This window comes from Podarcis muralis, chromosome 12 (genome assembly GCF_964188315.1).
Source record: "Podarcis muralis chromosome 12, rPodMur119.hap1.1, whole genome shotgun sequence".
In the NCBI taxonomy this organism is placed as follows: Eukaryota; Metazoa; Chordata; class Lepidosauria; order Squamata; family Lacertidae; genus Podarcis; species Podarcis muralis.
Window position 1 is genome coordinate 8,552,872 of NC_135666.1, and position 17,012 is coordinate 8,569,883.

At 47.2% G+C, this 17,012-nt stretch overlaps 1 protein-coding gene across 2 annotated transcripts in view; it reads right to left on the reverse strand.

The window, feature by feature from the left end:
• The window catches only part of AQP1 (aquaporin 1 (Colton blood group)), a 36,894-nt gene extending 20,154 nt beyond the window's left edge, over positions 1–16,740 (reverse strand). Inside the window, exons 1-2 of one of the 2 annotated variants that reach the window (XM_028749706.2) lie at positions 16,643–16,740; positions 16,093–16,545 (exon numbers count right to left, since the gene is read on the reverse strand). In XM_028749706.2, the coding sequence (XP_028605539.1) occupies positions 16,093–16,485 (393 nt within the window). In that variant the 5' untranslated portion in view covers positions 16,486–16,545; positions 16,643–16,740. Of the gene's footprint in view, positions 1–16,092 lie in introns of both variants that reach the window. The other variant, XM_028749707.2, reaches the window with a different exon arrangement.
• Between the last annotated feature and the right edge of the window lie 272 nt (positions 16,741–17,012).

Here is a 17,012-nt window from a genome sequence, read left to right on the forward strand (position 1 = left end):
GGATCGCTACGCAGTGAAAGCAGCAATCCCTCTTGCTGTTCTGGCTTCTGTGATAGCTGCGCAGCCTGCATTCGCTCCATAAGACGCACACACATTTCCCCTTACTTTTTAGGAGGGAAAAAGTGAGTCTTATAGAGCAAAAAATACGGTAATGCATTTCTATATGTTGCTTTTGCTATGATATGCATATCTATGCACAATTTGCCCCCACTGTTTTGGTACATGTTATTTGGGTGCGGAACTGATCACAACATTGGGAGAAGTGCAAATTCCAAAGGCAAGCTGCGTTGCCGGTCAAACACTGCTTCGGAAAGGCAGAATTAGTAGGCTGGCATTGAAATGCAAACACAGCAGATTTATCTCACTTCCATAGCTGGGATGTATCATAGCAGGAGAGCAGAGATAAAAAGCCTTGGATGTAGGAATGGAGAGTCTGTAGTGGCATCCAGGACTGAATTGGAAGTCGAGGCCCACGTGGTGCATGCAAAGAGAGAGGATGAGGGAGATTTTGCCAGCACAGTCCTGGATAGATGTGTGGGAAGGCAATGGAAGACCACAGCGGAGAAGCTTTCAGTGGCCCATGTGCAAGAGAGGATGAGAGAAAACTGCTGGGTTTTGCATTGGCATGCACCGCAGACCAAGGTGGGTGAGGATTTATAGATATGAGGTTCCACAGTGCCATAATCCGCTGCTGAGATCTCAGGATGCCACCTTCCTTTGCAGATTTGGCAGAGACTGGGCACGGCAGGCTTTTCCCATCACTGTATCTCCCTGCCAGGAAAAACTTCAGTTATTGCTTTCCTGCCCATCATGCATCAATTAAAGTTGCAATGGTTAGAGCAGAAGGGAACTACGGCCCATCCTGCTGAAAATGAACTAGGCTTCTCCTTCTGCAGTAAGGGCATACTGTTGGGTAGGGTATAAATAATAAAATTACTATTATTATTATACAGTGGTACCTCGGGTTAAGTACTTAATTCGTTCCAGAGGTCTGTACTTAACCTGAAACTGTTCTTAACCTGAAGCACCACTTTAGCTAATGGGGACTCCTCCTGCTGCCGCCGCTCCGCCGGAGCACGATTTCTGTTCTCATCCTGAAGCAAAGTTCTTAACCCGAGGTACTATTTCTGGGTTAGCAGAGTCTGTAACCTGAAGCGTATGTAACCTGAGGTACCACTGTATTCTTACTGAGTCACCCTGCAAGGCCAAGATTTCTATTACATGCCCACCAATGAACTGACAGGATCCTGGCACTTGGCATCAACCTCACAGAACTTCACAAAGCTCGATCTGTTCCTAGATCCTGTGTGAGGCTCCCTCGCCTATTATAAGCATCAGATCTCAACACTCGCTGCGTCTCCCTCCAACCTCAGCACTTGGAATGTTTGTGAAGATTCCGTAGCATCGCAGCTGCTTAGGCAATGGCTACAGGAGACAGCTTTGGGTTTTTAAATCACATGCCCTTTCTACTTCTCTCTCTCTCTCTCTTGGTGCTGCCTTCAAGCAGAGTGGGGCTTTTTCCATTGACATATCATAACAGGTTCCGGGAAATCTACTTCCAGCCTGCTCTGCTATTGTTGCATTTCTTTCCCATGCGGACATTCGCTTCCTCCTATCCATCCCTTTCCTACAGCATCAGTTCTAGGCTTCGTAAACTTCCTCCCCTTTTGCTCTTGCTGAAAAACAACAGCTGCCGCCCTACCCATTTCCATGGAGACCCCTTCTATTCTCCCACCTCTAATGCAAAGCGTATGTCAGAGGCAAAGGGAGTATCTCTCTCTCTGAGTTCATTAGACAGTGCATTTATTTTCCTAACCTGGCTGCTGAGAATTGAGGTATATTGCCATTCTAGAAAAAGTGGCTTCATTTTATCCGAGACCTGCTGCATCCACTTAGCACTGTGTCAAACAGCTCAGCCGTGCATAATGAGCATATACCATGGTAAAAAGGTAAAGGTAAAGGGCCCCTGGAGTGGGACACGGGTGGCGCTGTGGGTTAAGCCACAGAGCCTAGGACTTGCCGATCAGAAGGTTGGCGGTTCGAATCCCCATGACGGGGTGAGCTCCCGTTGCTCAGTCCCTGCTCCTGCCAACCTAGCAGTTCGAAAGCACATCAAAGTGCAAGTAGATAAATAGGTACCACTCCAGCGGGGAGGTAAACGGCATTTCTGTGCGCTGCTCTGGTTCGCCAGAAGCGGCTTAGTCATGCTGGCCACATGACCCGGAAGCTGTACGCCGGCTCCCTCGGCCAATAAAATGAGATGAGTGCCGCAACCCCAGAGTCGGTCACAACTGGACCTAATGGTCAGGGGTCCCTTTACCTTTAAAGGGCCCCTGGACAGTTAAGTCCAGTCAAAGGCAACTATGGGGTTGCAGCGCTCATCTTGCTTTCAGGCTGAGGGAGCCAGTGTTTGTCCACAGACAGCTTTCCGGTTCATGTGGCCAGCAGGACTAAACCGCTTCTGGCACAACAGAACACCGTGACGGAAACCAGCGCACATGGAAACGCTGTTTACCTTCCCACTGGAGCGGTACCTATTTATCTACTTGCACTGGTGTGCTTTCGAACTGCTAGATTGGCAGGAACTGGGACAGAGCAACGGGAGCTCACCCCATTGCAGGGATTCGAACCACCGACCTTCCGATCGGCAAGCCCAAGAGGCTCAGTGGTTTAGCCCACAGCTCCACCCACATCCTACCATGCACCATGAACCTCGTTGGGTTGCCATATGTCCTCTTTTTCCAGGACGCGTCCTCTTTTTCATGGGTAGAGTGGCTACAGCAATCCACAGTTAAAAAGTAGAAGCTGGCAAATGTGTCCTCTTTTTTTGCTCTTCAAAATATGGCAACCATAACTTATGGAACTCACTGGCATCAGATGCTGCAAAGGCCTGCAGCTGCTGAAACGCTAATTCGTGAAAAATACATCTGTGCCCCCTGGACAATTGCCCAGGAGCGAAGGCAACTGCTGGCAGCTGGTGATAATTGAGGCATCCGCCCCACTGAGCTAGTTGTAACTAAGATGGGAGGCAGATGGAAGCTAGTCGAGAGCAGATAGATTGGTAGGGAAGCACCCCATTTGCCCTAATAAGGTTTTCTTCATTGCCCGCAACGGAGACAATATAATTATTATATTATTTATAATAATAATAAAACTATACCTTGCCCATTCAAAGTATTTGTACTTATCATTGCCTATAGAGTGTTACCTAGCCTGTTCTCAGGGAATCTCAGAGCAACTTCTCCCCATAGCTGTCAACGTTTCCCTTTTTTTAAGGGAAATTTTCTTATTCCGAATAGGTTTCCTTGCAAGAAAAGGAAAAAGTTGACAGCTACGCGGGTGGCGCTGTGGGTTAAACCACAGAGCCAAGGGCTTGCCAATCAGAAGGTCGGCGGTTTGAATCCCCGCGACCGGGTGAGCTCCCGTTGCTCAGTCCCAGCTCCTGCCAACCTAGCAGTTCAAAAGCACGTCAAAAGTGCAAGTAGATAAATAGGTATCGCTCTGGTGGGAAGGTAAACGGTGTTTCCATGTGCTTCTCTGGTTCGCCAGAAGCGGCTTAGTCATACTGGCCACATGACCCGGAAGCTGTACGCCGGCTCCCTGGGCCAATAAAGCGAGATGAGCGCCGCAACCCCAGAGTCGGTCACGACTGGACCGAATGGTCAGGGGTCCCTTTACCTTTACCCCATTTGCCCTAATAAGGTTTTCTTCATTGCCTGCAATGGAGACAATATAATTATTATATTATTTATAATAATAATAATAAAATTATACCTTGCCCATTCTAAGTATTTGCACTCCCTGGGAAGAGCGGTTGGTTTTCGAACCGCTCTGGGAACTGTAGCTCCCTGAGGAGAATTTGGGGTCTCCTAACAGATCTTAGCACCCTCAATAAACTACAGTTCCCAGAAGACTTTGTGGGGGAGCCAGGCCTGCTTAATGTAGTATGGGACTGTCTTAAATATTTGGTGCCGATGGGACCTGGAAATGGAGGGATTTATCCTACAGCCCCCTAGGTCTTCACCTCGTGTGACATTTGGAGCTAAGATGGCCGCTCCTCCTGAGGGAAAACATCTGGGAAATGATGAGTCTCGACAAAGTTATCCAAGGACAGCCTTGCCCACATGGGCCATGTCCACATGTTACATTTAAAGCACTATGACCCCACTTTAAACAGTCATGGCTTCCCCCAAAGAATTCTGATAGCTGCGGTTTAAGGGTGCTGAGAACTGTTAGGAGACCTCCCATTCCCCTCACAAGGCTACAATTCCCAGAGCGACTTAACAATAAATTGCTCTTCACGGAGAACTCTGGGAAATGAAGTTTTCTGAGGGGAATAGGCAGCCTCTTAACAGCTTATTACCTATAGAGCGTTACCTAGCCTGTTCTCAGGGAATCTCAGAGCATCTTCTCCCAGAAGATCACTCTCCACCGAAGATGGTGATCCCTAGGAAAGATCCTGTCCTGTATACGGCCTCCCAATGAGGCAAGATCTATTGGATCACCGACTTCGGCATTTTTGATGGTGGCATCCTTGGTGTCGAAGTGCCTTCCTTTGAATGATCGACGGAAACCCTTATTTAGCTGTTTCTCAAAGGCACGTCAAAACTCATTTGTTCCAAGCCAATGTTGAGAGGAGTTCATGGATGAATGGATGTATTTATGTTTTAAGATGCCCTAGAACAGCCATCATGGATACTAATACTAAGCTCTGTTCTCTGAGTGTGAATCCTTATGCAGCCAAGGAGGTGTCTTGCGTGCACAAGGCGAAGGGGTCAGAAAGTTTGAGGGATCCTAAGAAACATCACCTTGCCAACTAAGGTCCGTATAGTTAAAGCTATGGTTTTCCCAGTAGTGATGTATGGAAGTGAGAGCTGGACCATAAAGAAGGCTGATCACCAAAGAATTGGTGCTTTTGAATTATGGTGCTGGAGGAGACTCTTGAGAGTCCCATGGACTGCAAGAAGATCAAACCTATCCGTTCTTAAGGAAATCAGCCCTGAGTGCTCACTGGAAGGACAGATCCTGAAGCTGAGGCTCCAAGACTTTGGCCACCTCATGAGAAGAGAAGACTCCCTGGAAAAGACCCTGATGTTGGGAAAGATGGAGGGCACAAGGAGAAGGGGACGACAGAGGACGAGATGGTTGGACAGTGTTCTTAAAGCTACCAGCATGAGTTTGACCAAACTGCGGGAGGCAGTGGAAGACAGAAGTGCCTGGCATTCTCTGGTCCATGGGGTCACGAAGAGTCGGACACAACTAAACGACTAAACAACAACAACAAGCCTTGCAGAGAAAAAAAACACGCCAATGAGCATGCTCAGTGGCTACAAAACGGTGAGTGTATGTTGGGTGGAGCTGCAAGAATAGAAAAACAGGGAAGCATGGAATAGGGTGGCTTGAATCCTGAACAGAAACACTTCAGGCTGCAACATTTTGTTGCAGCGGGTTATACAGATTCAAAGGCTTTATTGCTTCTGTTCATTAGTTGCTAAGGCTTTTAGAGAAGCCTCCCTCTGTGAGGTGGAAGGGGTGGAAAGAAAAGTATAATTCAAAGTACATTATATTACATAATCTATAACATTTTTTAAAAAGTTGAAAGAGCTAAAACATAGAAATTCCATTTCAGAGACACTGTAACTCCAGTGCCTGAATGCTTGCAGATTCTACAAACTTGGGAATATCCACATCTTTCCCTGCCTTGGAATTTTCTCGAGACATCTGGCTGGCTCATTTTGGCCAGATCCACTCCAGCAGTTCTTATATTTTTAAGTTCTTGCAAGTCTGTGGAAACTTTAAGGCTCCGGGGACAGTTAATAATATAGTTCGAAACCGTATAAATATAGAGTGGGTTGCAGGATTGCAGGCGGAGGTCTGTAGAGACCTGGGAGGGAGGGAGAGGATGGAGATGGGGAACTGAGCTGGGCGACTAGGGATGGGGGAAGCTGGACCTTTCATATTCAGGTAAGGAGCTGACAGCTTGATGCCGCGAGATAATTGGGCATGTATTTTCTCTCCACGGAGAACCACTTTTAGCACTTCTGTCCATCCCTTCATGCGGGGATAATGCAGTTGGAGAGATTCCTTTGCCCTTCCCCTAATGCAAACATGCAGGGTAATTTTTGTTGAAACCCAGCAGAGTTTCAGCTCCTACAGTCGTTTTAACATGTCACATTTGCAATTTTTATGATGTTCTTTCTAAACCATTTGAAGCCGTAGCCATAGCTACCATGCCCCGAGGTCCCTGGGAAGAGCGGTTGGTTTTCGAAACACTCTGGGAACTGTAGCTCCCTGAGGAGAATTTGGGGTCTCCTGGCAGATCTCAGCGCCCTTAATAAACTACAGTTCCCAGAAGACTTTGTGGGGGAGCCAGGCCTGCTTAACGTGGTGTGAGACTGTCTTAAATATTTGGTGCCGATGGGACCTGGAAATGGAAGGGTTTATCCTACAGCCCCCTAGGTTTTCACCTCGTGTGACATTTGGAGCTAAGATGGCCGCTCCTCCTGAGGGAAAACATCTGGGAAACGATGAGTCTCGACAAAGTTATCCAGGGACGGCCTCGCCCACATGGGCCATGTTCACATGTTACATTTAAAGCACTATGACCCCACTTTAAACAGTCATGGCTTCTCCCAAAGCTGCGGTTGAAGGGTGCTGAGAACTGTTAGGAGACCTCCCATTCCCCCTCACAAGGCTACAATTCCCAGAGCGACTTAACAATAAATCGCTCTTCACGGGGAACTCTGGGAAATGAAGTTTTCTGAGGGGAATAAGCAGCTCCAGCACCTGTAACAAACTGTAGCTTGCAGAATTATTCGTTGGGAGCCATGAGTGGTTTAAGCGCTTGTTGTGAATTTGCCTCACTCTGGCTCCTTTCTCGCTCCCTGAGTTGGCTTCAGCCCTGTCTCCCATGGGCGGCCGTGACTCCCAGTTTGCATCGCTCAAGAAGAAGAAGATCAAACCAAAATGATAAAGGAGCAGAAAATTCAGGAGAAACGAACCCTCTTCACACAACCGCTTGGTTTTCCGGAGCTTTCTCCATGCCGGGTCTACAGAAGCTGTTCAATCAAATTCCTAAGGAAACCATTTTCCTGTTCCATCCTGTGTTCATTGCTCTTGGAGGCTAATGTCCCCTCAGTTGAATTACAGATTTGGCGTAGGACATTTAATTATTGGCGTCGGCTAAATTTAAACCCCACTGGTCTACTACCCTTAGCAAGATTATCCCAAGAGCACTTGGACGAAAACTGTCAACCGAAAGCTTTACTTTTCTGGTTTATCGCCACAACCATTATTAGCACTGGCCTTCAGTAAAGCAAATAATTTAATTAGACAGCGCCTATATGATACTGAGTGACAGAATAATTTGGCCACACTAAGGACATTTGGTCCACGGTATGATTATGTCCCACCTAGTCATTTTGACACGTCAGCACGCTATTTGCAAAATTAAATCATTCCAAAATACAGACACGCTCTGACTTAAGCGAGATTAAATACACAGTGGTACCTCTGGTTATGTACTTAATTCGTTCCGGAGGTCCGTTCTTAACCTGAGGTACCACTTTAGCTAATGGGGCCTCCAGCTGCTGCTGCACCACCCCCACACGATTCTGTTCTCATCCTGAAGCAAAGTTCTTAACCCGAGGTACTATTTCTGGGTTAGTGGAGTCTGTAACCTGAAGCGTCTGTAACCCGAGGTACCACTGTATTGCCTTTTAGCTGTACTTGAGGGTCGATTTCAAAAAATCCTGCTGGGAAAACGGTTATTTCCATGTGGAGATGGCAGTATTGAATCAGTAGCTCATGAGCTTCTAGCTTCCCTTCTTTATAAAGATTTGCAGAGTTATTACCCCTCGATTACTATCCATATCTGGTCACTCAACCATTGCTACTTACTTCTGGCAGATCAAGATAATCAGGTGACAGCAAAATCTGCAATTTTTTTAGCAGGGGCAATTAGAATAGTATCTATTATTTGATTATTGATGTAAACCTCTAGAGCAGGCATAGGCAAACTCGGCCCTCCAGATGTTTGGGACTACAACTCCCATCATCCCTAGCGAACAGGACCTGTGGTCAGGGATGATGGGAACTGTAGTCTCAAAAGATCTGTAGGGCCGAGTTTGAGGAAGCCTGCTCCAGATGTTTTTGGTCTACAACTTCAATGATCCCTAGCTAGCAGGACCAGTGGTCAGGGATGATGGGAATTGTAGTCTCAAAACATCTGGAGGGCCGAGTTTGCCTGTGCCTGCTCTAGAATGTATTTTGTATTGCTAAGTTTTCACCTCTGTCTTCAGTACGTTGTATTTCATTTTATTGCTGTGGCTGGTGCAAATAAAGATTCTTCTGAATGGGAAAAGCTGTCTCCAAGCTGAGGAATCCCAGAACACCAGAGGGTTTTTTTTATGACGACTCTGGGGAAGCCGTGCTCCCTTGGAAACCAGACCACACATCTTTAATAGCTCTTGTCAGCTCCTCCAACTGTTTTCTGGAGGACACAGCATCCCTTGGCATCGCGACCAGCACGGTCTTTACCTTCTTTTTTTGCTGCGTGGGCCAGTTCTACAGCGGTGGTTTCGGAGAGAATGAGCAAGCCTCCGTTTTAGAGACCGACTCTGAGCTGTTTCAGGTTAATGGGGGTGGCAGGAGGGGAGGGGAATTGATCTGAACCACATTTAAAGGCAAACCTACCTAAATTGTCACTTTTTTGGGGGGGAATACACAAACCAAAACACAGCCATCCTTCGCATTCAATAATAAATTTTATTTATACCCCGCCCTCCCCAGCCAAGACTGGGCTCAGGGCGGCTAACACCAGGTATAAAAACAATTGATTGAAATACAACTTAAAAAACAAGATTAAAATACAACATTAAAAGGCAGCCTCATTTCAGTAGAAACTCAAATAAAAAAAACTTTGGGGGGGGGGGAGAAAACGTCAAGTCTTCACCAAGGCTAACTATCCGGACCGGTCCTACATGGGCTAGAAAAAAGCCAGGGAAGTCCCCAAATAGAAGTTCCATCACAGAAGGAGAAAGAGGGGGAGGGAATCAATTCAGGCTTCACCGAATTTTGCAATGCAACCCCCACCCACCCCCAGCAAGTAATACATACAAAGGTGAATATGCTGAGGGAGAGCAGGCATAACAAATGCGCATAATAAGGGAAATGTCAGGGGGAAATTGCTTTGCAAAAAATGAATTGCACCCAGTAGATAATCAGGAAAGATCTGTACTAAAATGCTTGTGAATTTTCACAGGGACTTGAAATGAAATGTTGTAAATTGATGTGGGGCTATGGAGAACTGAAGACAGGGAATAGGAATGCTACAACAGCAGCAAGAATACTTATTGCGAAGTATTGGAAGACAGAAGAACTACCCACTGTGGAAGAATGGCAGATGAAAGTTATAGACTACATGGGACTGGCAGAGATGACAGGCAGAATCCGAGACCAGAGAAAAGAGACGATGGAAGAAGATTGGAAGAAATTTAAAGAAACACTGTAAAATTGTGGAATGTTAAGACGATGTTGATTTTGAGATTAAGTGGTTGTTTGCTGTAACCATCATGTAAATATGAAAAGAAAGCTAAAAATCTTAATAAGAAATTAAGGGAAGGATTTGTTGAAGAAAATGAGTTAGAGATTGGAATGCAGTAAGGGGAGGTATGAGGAGGTCGGGAAAGTAAGGTTTATGAACATAAGGCATTGAAATTATACATGTGCTTTTTTGTCTTTTTTTTTTGTCTTTTTGGTATGTATTTTTCTTTTTCTTTTTTCTTTTTGTGAGATACTGTTTTCTTTATTTTGTTAAAATGCCAATAAATATTACTATAAAAAAAAATGAAGACAGGGAAAAGGAGAAACCAAAGATTCACAACTACAGTTCCCATCAGCCCCTGCCAGTATGGTCAATGGTCAAGGGTGATGGGAGTTGAAGTCCAGTTGACAGATTCACCCTGCCCTACACGGCAGCTCTGGAGAGCTGCTGCAGTTGGCTATGGGCCAAGCCTTCATTATTCTTGCTGGAAGGTCAGCCTGTCATTTCAGCGGGGTCCGCTTCAAAGTAAGCAGGCTTCCATATTTAGGCCAGCAGTGTAGTGTAGTGGTTAGAGCGTTGGACTAGGACCTAGCCTATCTCACAAGGCTGTTGTGGGGATTCAGCGAGGAGGGGCAGAACTATGAGCTCAAGGTGAGATGTAAACTGGATTGGGACCTAGCAGGGATATGACACTACAACTTTTTAACCCATGTTGTGGTCCCAAGCTGTTGTTTGGGTGTTGAAAAGTCTTGTAGGAGCCAACTGCTAGGGGCTGAGGTCCCTTCACCGCCACCCCCCAAAAGATGGGCATTGCCATTCAAATGGTGTGTGTGCATCGTGTCATGGGATCGATTATGTGGGTTGAGGTTTACCTGCCCCCCCCCCAATGTTTTAGTCAAGTTGACACCCCTGGAAAGTCTTTCACCAGCACCAGAGGTCTTGTTGAGAGTTTAGGGCTAATAATAATAGTAATAATAATAATAATAAATTTTTTTTATTTATACCCCGCCCTTCCCGGTTCAGAAAACCCAGCTCAGGGCGGCTAACAACAAATTTAAAACACTTAATTGATGCTACAAAAAAAACCCAGCATGAAATACGGTATAAAGCGTAAATAAGAATAAAATCAAAAATCAATTTAGGGGGAAAATCCATCCAATAAACATTAGATGATCACCAGGGCTAGCTGCCTAAGTTAGTTCTATTTGGGCCAGTGAGGAGACCAGGGGAGAACCAGCTGTGGGATCCCAGAGCGGGTAATCTTCACAAAAAGGGGAGGGGGAGAGAAGGAAGGGGAACAAAAGATCAGGCCATGTTCAGATTGAAAGCCAGGCAGAATAGCTCTGTCTTACAGTCCCTGCGGAAGGAAGTTAAATCCTGCAGGGCCCTGGTCTCATGGGACACAGTATTCCACCAGGTCAGAGCCATCACTGAGAAGGCCCTGGCCCTGGTGGAGGATAATCCGACTTCCTTAGGGCCCGGGACCTCTAAACTATGATTATTCATAGACTTCTCTGCGGGGCATACCAGGAGAGGCAGTCCCATAAGCACGGGGGCCCTAAGCCACAAAGGGCTTGATGAAGAAGATCTCTCAGCTACAGCTGATAAGGCCTTAGAGCTCACCCCTCATTGCGCCCAAAGCAAAAGAATTATCAGTGAAGATTAATTTCCTCCTTAGGATAAAAGCCTGTGCAATTCTGAGGAAAGCAAAACAAGCGTTGATAAGACCAGAAGCTTTTCTGATCTCACCAGTATGGCTCACTTCAGGCTGTGGCTCTGTGGTTAGCAAGTAGAAGGTTCTGGGTTCAGTTCCTGGTATTTCAAGGTAGGGCTGGGTGGGGGCTCCCCATCTTAAATCCCAGAGAGCTCCTGCCAACCAGTGTAGACTCTACTGAGCTGACTCATTATAACGTAGCTTCCTATGTTCTTGGGCGTTGGCTGGAACTCTTTCTGATTCATCATGGGCATTTGTGGTCACCTTCTATTGAGTCAGGCGGTCGTTCCGCTAATTTATTTGCTGATTTACTTATACAATTTGCTGGCCGGCCCTTTGTTTTTCCAACTTGGCTTGCAACCCAAGAGAAAACTACTTTTAGAAACTGACAATAAAGCATGGATAAAAGCAGCAGATGGACAAAAATTCTAGGTCTTAACTGTTCTAAGAGGTGGATGTTTTCCAGGGTCTCAGGGTCAAACTGCACGTCACATTAATTGTGTGGAAGCAATTAATGTGCCTTTTATTTTTAAAAAAAGTAGATGAGGATGGGGAAGAAAATCAATTTGGTACTTAAATTCGTACTTTCCAAAAGCAACGCCCAAAATGAGACTCAGCTATCCTAAATTTTCCCTTCTCTGAATTTTGCAATGCAATTCCCCCAACAACAAAAATACGTGCAAGAAAATGCACTTGTTGGAGAGACACGTTCGTGAAGATGCGTGTATTTGGTGAAAACCACATACAAAAATGCATTAAATTTAGTGGGGTGCAAAAATGTGTAGATTAGGAGGAACGCACACTAAAACGCTGGCAAATTTCGGCGAGCGCTTTGGTTTCGTTTTGAACAAAGGACAAAGCAATACAGAAAAGTGGTGAACCAAACTCAAGACTAGGAACAACGAATGGAACTGAAATTAATATTATGATTGTCATTGTTGTCATTTGCATTTATATCCCGCCTTTCTCTCTAAGGACCTCAGGGGGGTGTCCATACTTAGTTGTAGCCCATCGACATCCCCTAGCCTTGCTGTACGCCTCCTACGAGGGGCAGGCTCCTTCTGCACACCCTCGCGCCCCCACCGCAATTTCCGGCACCCCTCACTTGAAACCTAGGAGCCCGTCTTCAGTAGCCGCGGAGAAGGAGGGGGCTTGTTTAAGGCAGAGTAAATGTTTAAAAGGTCTGGAGCAGTAATAATAATAATAATAATAATAATAATAATAATAATAATAATAATAATTTTTATTTATACCCCGCCCTCCCCAGCCAAGGCTGGGCTCAGGGCGGCTAACAAGCAATAATAAAAACAAGTTGAATGAAGTACTGCTCCGCTGGTGCGCTGGATGAAAGCCAGCTGGTGGGAGGGAGGCGGGTGGGGCGACCAGACGCTGCAATTTTCTGGAGCTCTAAGGCTCCAAAGGACATGTTTAAGTGGAGTTGGGCGATACTCTCTGTAGGTCTCTCTCTCTCTCTCTCTCTCTCTCTCTCTCTCTCTCTCTCTTAACACACAACATTCCAAGGCAAGCTGCAGCTTAGTGAAAGGTGGCTGAGTGACTAGGGAGAGGGTCTTTAACCCCCCCTTGTCCTTTTTCAGCTTAAGATCCCCCCCACCAGCTGCTTTTTGGCCCTCGGTGGAGATGCAGACAACATGCTATGACTCTAAAGGTAAAGGGACCCCTGACCAATAGGTCCAGTCGTGGCCGACTCTGGGGTTGCAGCACTCACCTCGCTTTATTGGCCGAGGGAGCCAGCGTACAGCTTCTGGGTCATGTGGCCAGCATGACTAAGCCGCTTCTGGCGAACCAGAGCAGCGCACGGAAACACCGTTTACCTTCCCACCAGAGCGGTACCTATTTATCTACTTGCACTTTGACGTGCTTTCGAACTGCTAGGTTGGCAGGAGCAGGGACTGAGCAACAGGAGCTCACCCCGTCATGGGGATTCGAACCGCCGACCTTCTGATCAGCAAGTTCTATGCTCACAGCGCCACCCACGTCCCAGTTTGCTATGACTCTGGGCCTCTGGAAAAAGCAGGTTCAGGAGATGAGTGGGACCCCCTCCTTCTTTCAGCTGCCTCCCCCCCCCCCGTAGTGATTGACGCCACGTCTCCCACAAGTATTTATGCAAGAAGCAGCTCTTAACTCACTGGGTTTCCGGTCCTAGAACAGTCTCCCTCCAGCCTGGTGCACTCAGATCGACATTGAACTACAACTCCCATGGTCCTTGTCCATTGACCACGGGTGTTGTGGTCCAATATTGATCTGAGTGTGTCCATTGACCATGCTGGCTGGGTGTGTCCAACAACAGCGGAGGATGCCAAATTGGAGATGGCTGTCCCCGAATCCAGGGTGGGTATAGGAACCTGTGACCCTACAGATATTGTTGGACTGTAACTGCCATCAGTCCCAGCCAGCATGGTCAACGGTCAGGGATGATGGGAGTTGTAGTCCGGCAACATCTAGAGGGCATCAGTTTCCCTGTTCTAGGAGATGAGCCCTAGCTACTTTGAGAGATGGGTCAGCTCTCAAGAGACAACTGTAGCAGTTATCCCTTCTTACCAAGAGCAAGGGGTAGAGCAGTGTTCCCCAACCTTGGGCCTCCAGCTGTTTTTGGACTACAATTCCCATCATCCTTGACCACTGGTCTTGCTAGCGAGGGATGATGGGAGTTGTAGTCCAAAAACAGCTGGAGACCCAAGGTTGGGGAACACTGGGGTAGAGCATGACCAGTCGGATTGCCTCCAACAAATGCCAGTGTTCCTGTGGTTCTCCTTCAGTCAGCAAAGAGCAGGAGATACCTGTGCTCAGTGCTTAAATCCCTCTGAAGGTGGAGTACGGGTATTATGTAGGCATGGACTCTATGTACCCCAGGACCAAACCCACTGCTTCCTCCAATGTTGATCACCTGTTTTGAGTGCCAGCAAAACTGGAGCCAAACCAGAGAGAAGCATGCTCAGAGGAGCCTCAAGGTTTGCAAAAGGGCAGGTGATCTTTTAAAGAATAAAATGAAAACAGGGAAAGAGGCCAACTCTCCCCCCATAACAAAAGCAAGGTTAATGAAGATTCGACACGCTCAGGGATCACCAAAAGTCAAGAACTGCTGAGTTGGAAAAGAGCGACGGGAAGCCAAGAAGGTAGAGTGAATTGGCTTTAGCCCCTAACAATGGAAAGGCATGACTGGGACTCTGATTAGGAGCATTCCTGTTAGGGGTTAAGGATGCACTGCAACTTTCTGTTGCAGCTCCCACTTGCGGAAACTTGGCAGCATAGGACCGGAGGAACCAGCCGCTGTTGTTACTGTTCTGGGTAAGGAAAAGGAATTCTCGCTTCAGTGCCACTCTTAAAGATACTTCAGCCCACTCGAACTCAACACTGGACAGCCCTACAATGGCTTTGGTGACTCTGAATACCTCCAAGGTAATAAGCAACCATAGAAAAGGATAAGAAATACACAGTTGCTGACGATTACAAGATATGTATGTGGTGGCAAAGGTTAGGGTTGAATCCTTCGCTCTCCTGGAGCTAGTGCTTTTCGCCAGTAAATCCATTCGGTCAAAGCCCATGCGAAGCAACGCCTAAGGGGTTTTAGCCAGACTGAAACAAGCAGGTGTCTCCCAGTTCCTGTTCTTTTCAGAATAGCAGCTGCCAGGCAGAAAATCAACAGGTGTGGTTTCCCCCCCCCCCCCCGGAATGAAATGCTGAGATGGGGAATTGGTTACCACCAGCAGCTGAATTTCTACCTGCCATGAAGCTATTTCCAAGAAAAACCATGGAAATCCTGAACACCTGTAATATGGTCTTCAAGGAGATCTCTCATTTGCATCCATCCCATCTGCCGCTCCTGTTACATTTGTCTCCATAGCTAGTGTGTGTGTGTGTGTGTGTGTGTGTGTGTGTGTGAGAGAGAGAGAGAGAGAGAGAGAGAGAGAGAGAGAGAGAAAGAAAGAAAGAAAGAAAGAAAGAAAGAAAGAAAGAAAGAAAGAAAGAAAGAAAGAAAGAAAGAAAGAAAGAATCTTAATGGGATTGTCAACTTTCTTCTGGCAGGGCTCTATGGCCATTCACAGCTGGGTATGGAAATTCCCACCCAGTGTGACCAGCCACAGAGACAGCCAGCAGAACTGCCAAGCTTGGAACCTTCCTGCAAAAGACAGAATTTATCAGCTGCCTCCCCCCAGATGCCTTCGTTCTGCAAAACCCATTCGCCTCCCTTTGCATCTAGCCAGAACGTGTGGCACCTGCCGAACCCTGTCCTGTTGCAGAGTGAGTAGAAGCGTAAGGGCCCTGCTGGACCAATGAAAATAAAAGCTGGCCGCCTTCTGGCACATCTGCTACCTTTGCCACCTTATGACTCCTAACATCCCTGGAAAGAGACCCAGCAACCTCCACACCCTTTTAACAAGTGGCTCTGGAAATCAGTGGCCAAACATCTGGCCTTTCAAGGCTATTGGTTTCCTTGAGGGTTTTGGGTGTTTTTGCCGGTTTTTAAAACTGATTTCCCATCGTTTTTTAACAAACTGTGACCAAATTAGTACAAATTTTATGCAATTTTAAAAGCTGACTTCCCACCCACCCCCGGTTGATCCTTCCATTTCCCTCCTTCCTTTGCTGTTCCTAGGTGCAATAACATCTCCAACTTTCATTTCAAAGCACCATCCCTTCTCCCTACACATCACCTGTTCAGTTATCAATTTCTGCTATGTCTTTATAACCTGCCCCCCAAGGCAGTTGAGTAGAGCAAATCTCCTTATGTGGTTTTCTGGAGCTTTAACCCGCAGACAGACACAGGTACAGAGGAAGAGGAGCAGAGAAGGAAGTCTGGGATGGGTCGCCTTACCGCATTGAGCCCCAAAGAGTTGTCCGCCAGCCCAGACGTGATCCCGGAAAGGATGGCTGTGGCCACGACTGCCCCCAAGCACTGGGCGATAATGTACATGACAGCCCTCAAAATGCTGATCTGGCAGCTGAGCAGGAGGCCCAGAGTCACGGCCGGGTTCAGGTGACAGCCGCTGATGTGCCCCACGCTTTGGGCCATGGTGGCGATAGAGATCCCGAAAGCCAGGGAGACTTTCACGTTGTCTTGGACCCGCGGCACGGTGTCGTTGGCGCTGGGGATGGGGAAATTCATGCCCAGCGCCGCGCCAATGCTGATGAAGATGAAGAGGCTCATAGCGAAGAACTCAGCCACCACCGCCCTCCAGAACTTCTTCTTCTTGAATTCGCTGGCCATCTCTGCCCTGTTCCCTCTTGCCTTCTCGCTCGCAGGCTTCCTTGCTGAAGAGAGAGGAGTCTGAGGGAGGAAGAGAGCGCTCTGGTTATTTATAGGGCTTTGGGTGGTCTGTAGGAGGGAAAGGGGTGTTGTACAAAGGGAGGAAAGGAACATTGACAATTGATGCTGCCTCTGGTACGGATGCAAGGCACCACGAGTTGCCTGCCAATTTATTTCTTACCCCTCCCTCCTTCCTCCACCGGCTTCCCCCGCCCAGGCAACTTCTCTGCCTTCCTTCGCAAACTCTGCTGTGCCCTTGTTCCCAAGTGCTTTTTAAAGGCATTCTCACTGCAAGAGCAGCGGGGAGGGTTTGCCTGCAGAGCTGCTAAGATCTTCGCTGCGCTCTCCAGATAGCGAGGGAGGCAGGAGACAGACCTGAGCGAAAGCTCTTACCGGGCTTCTGAATCTCTTTCCCCTTCCATCCCTCTTTCCCTGCCTTTCTCTCTGAACTAACTGGGTCTCTTAACATGCTCAGGGGCTATTTATTC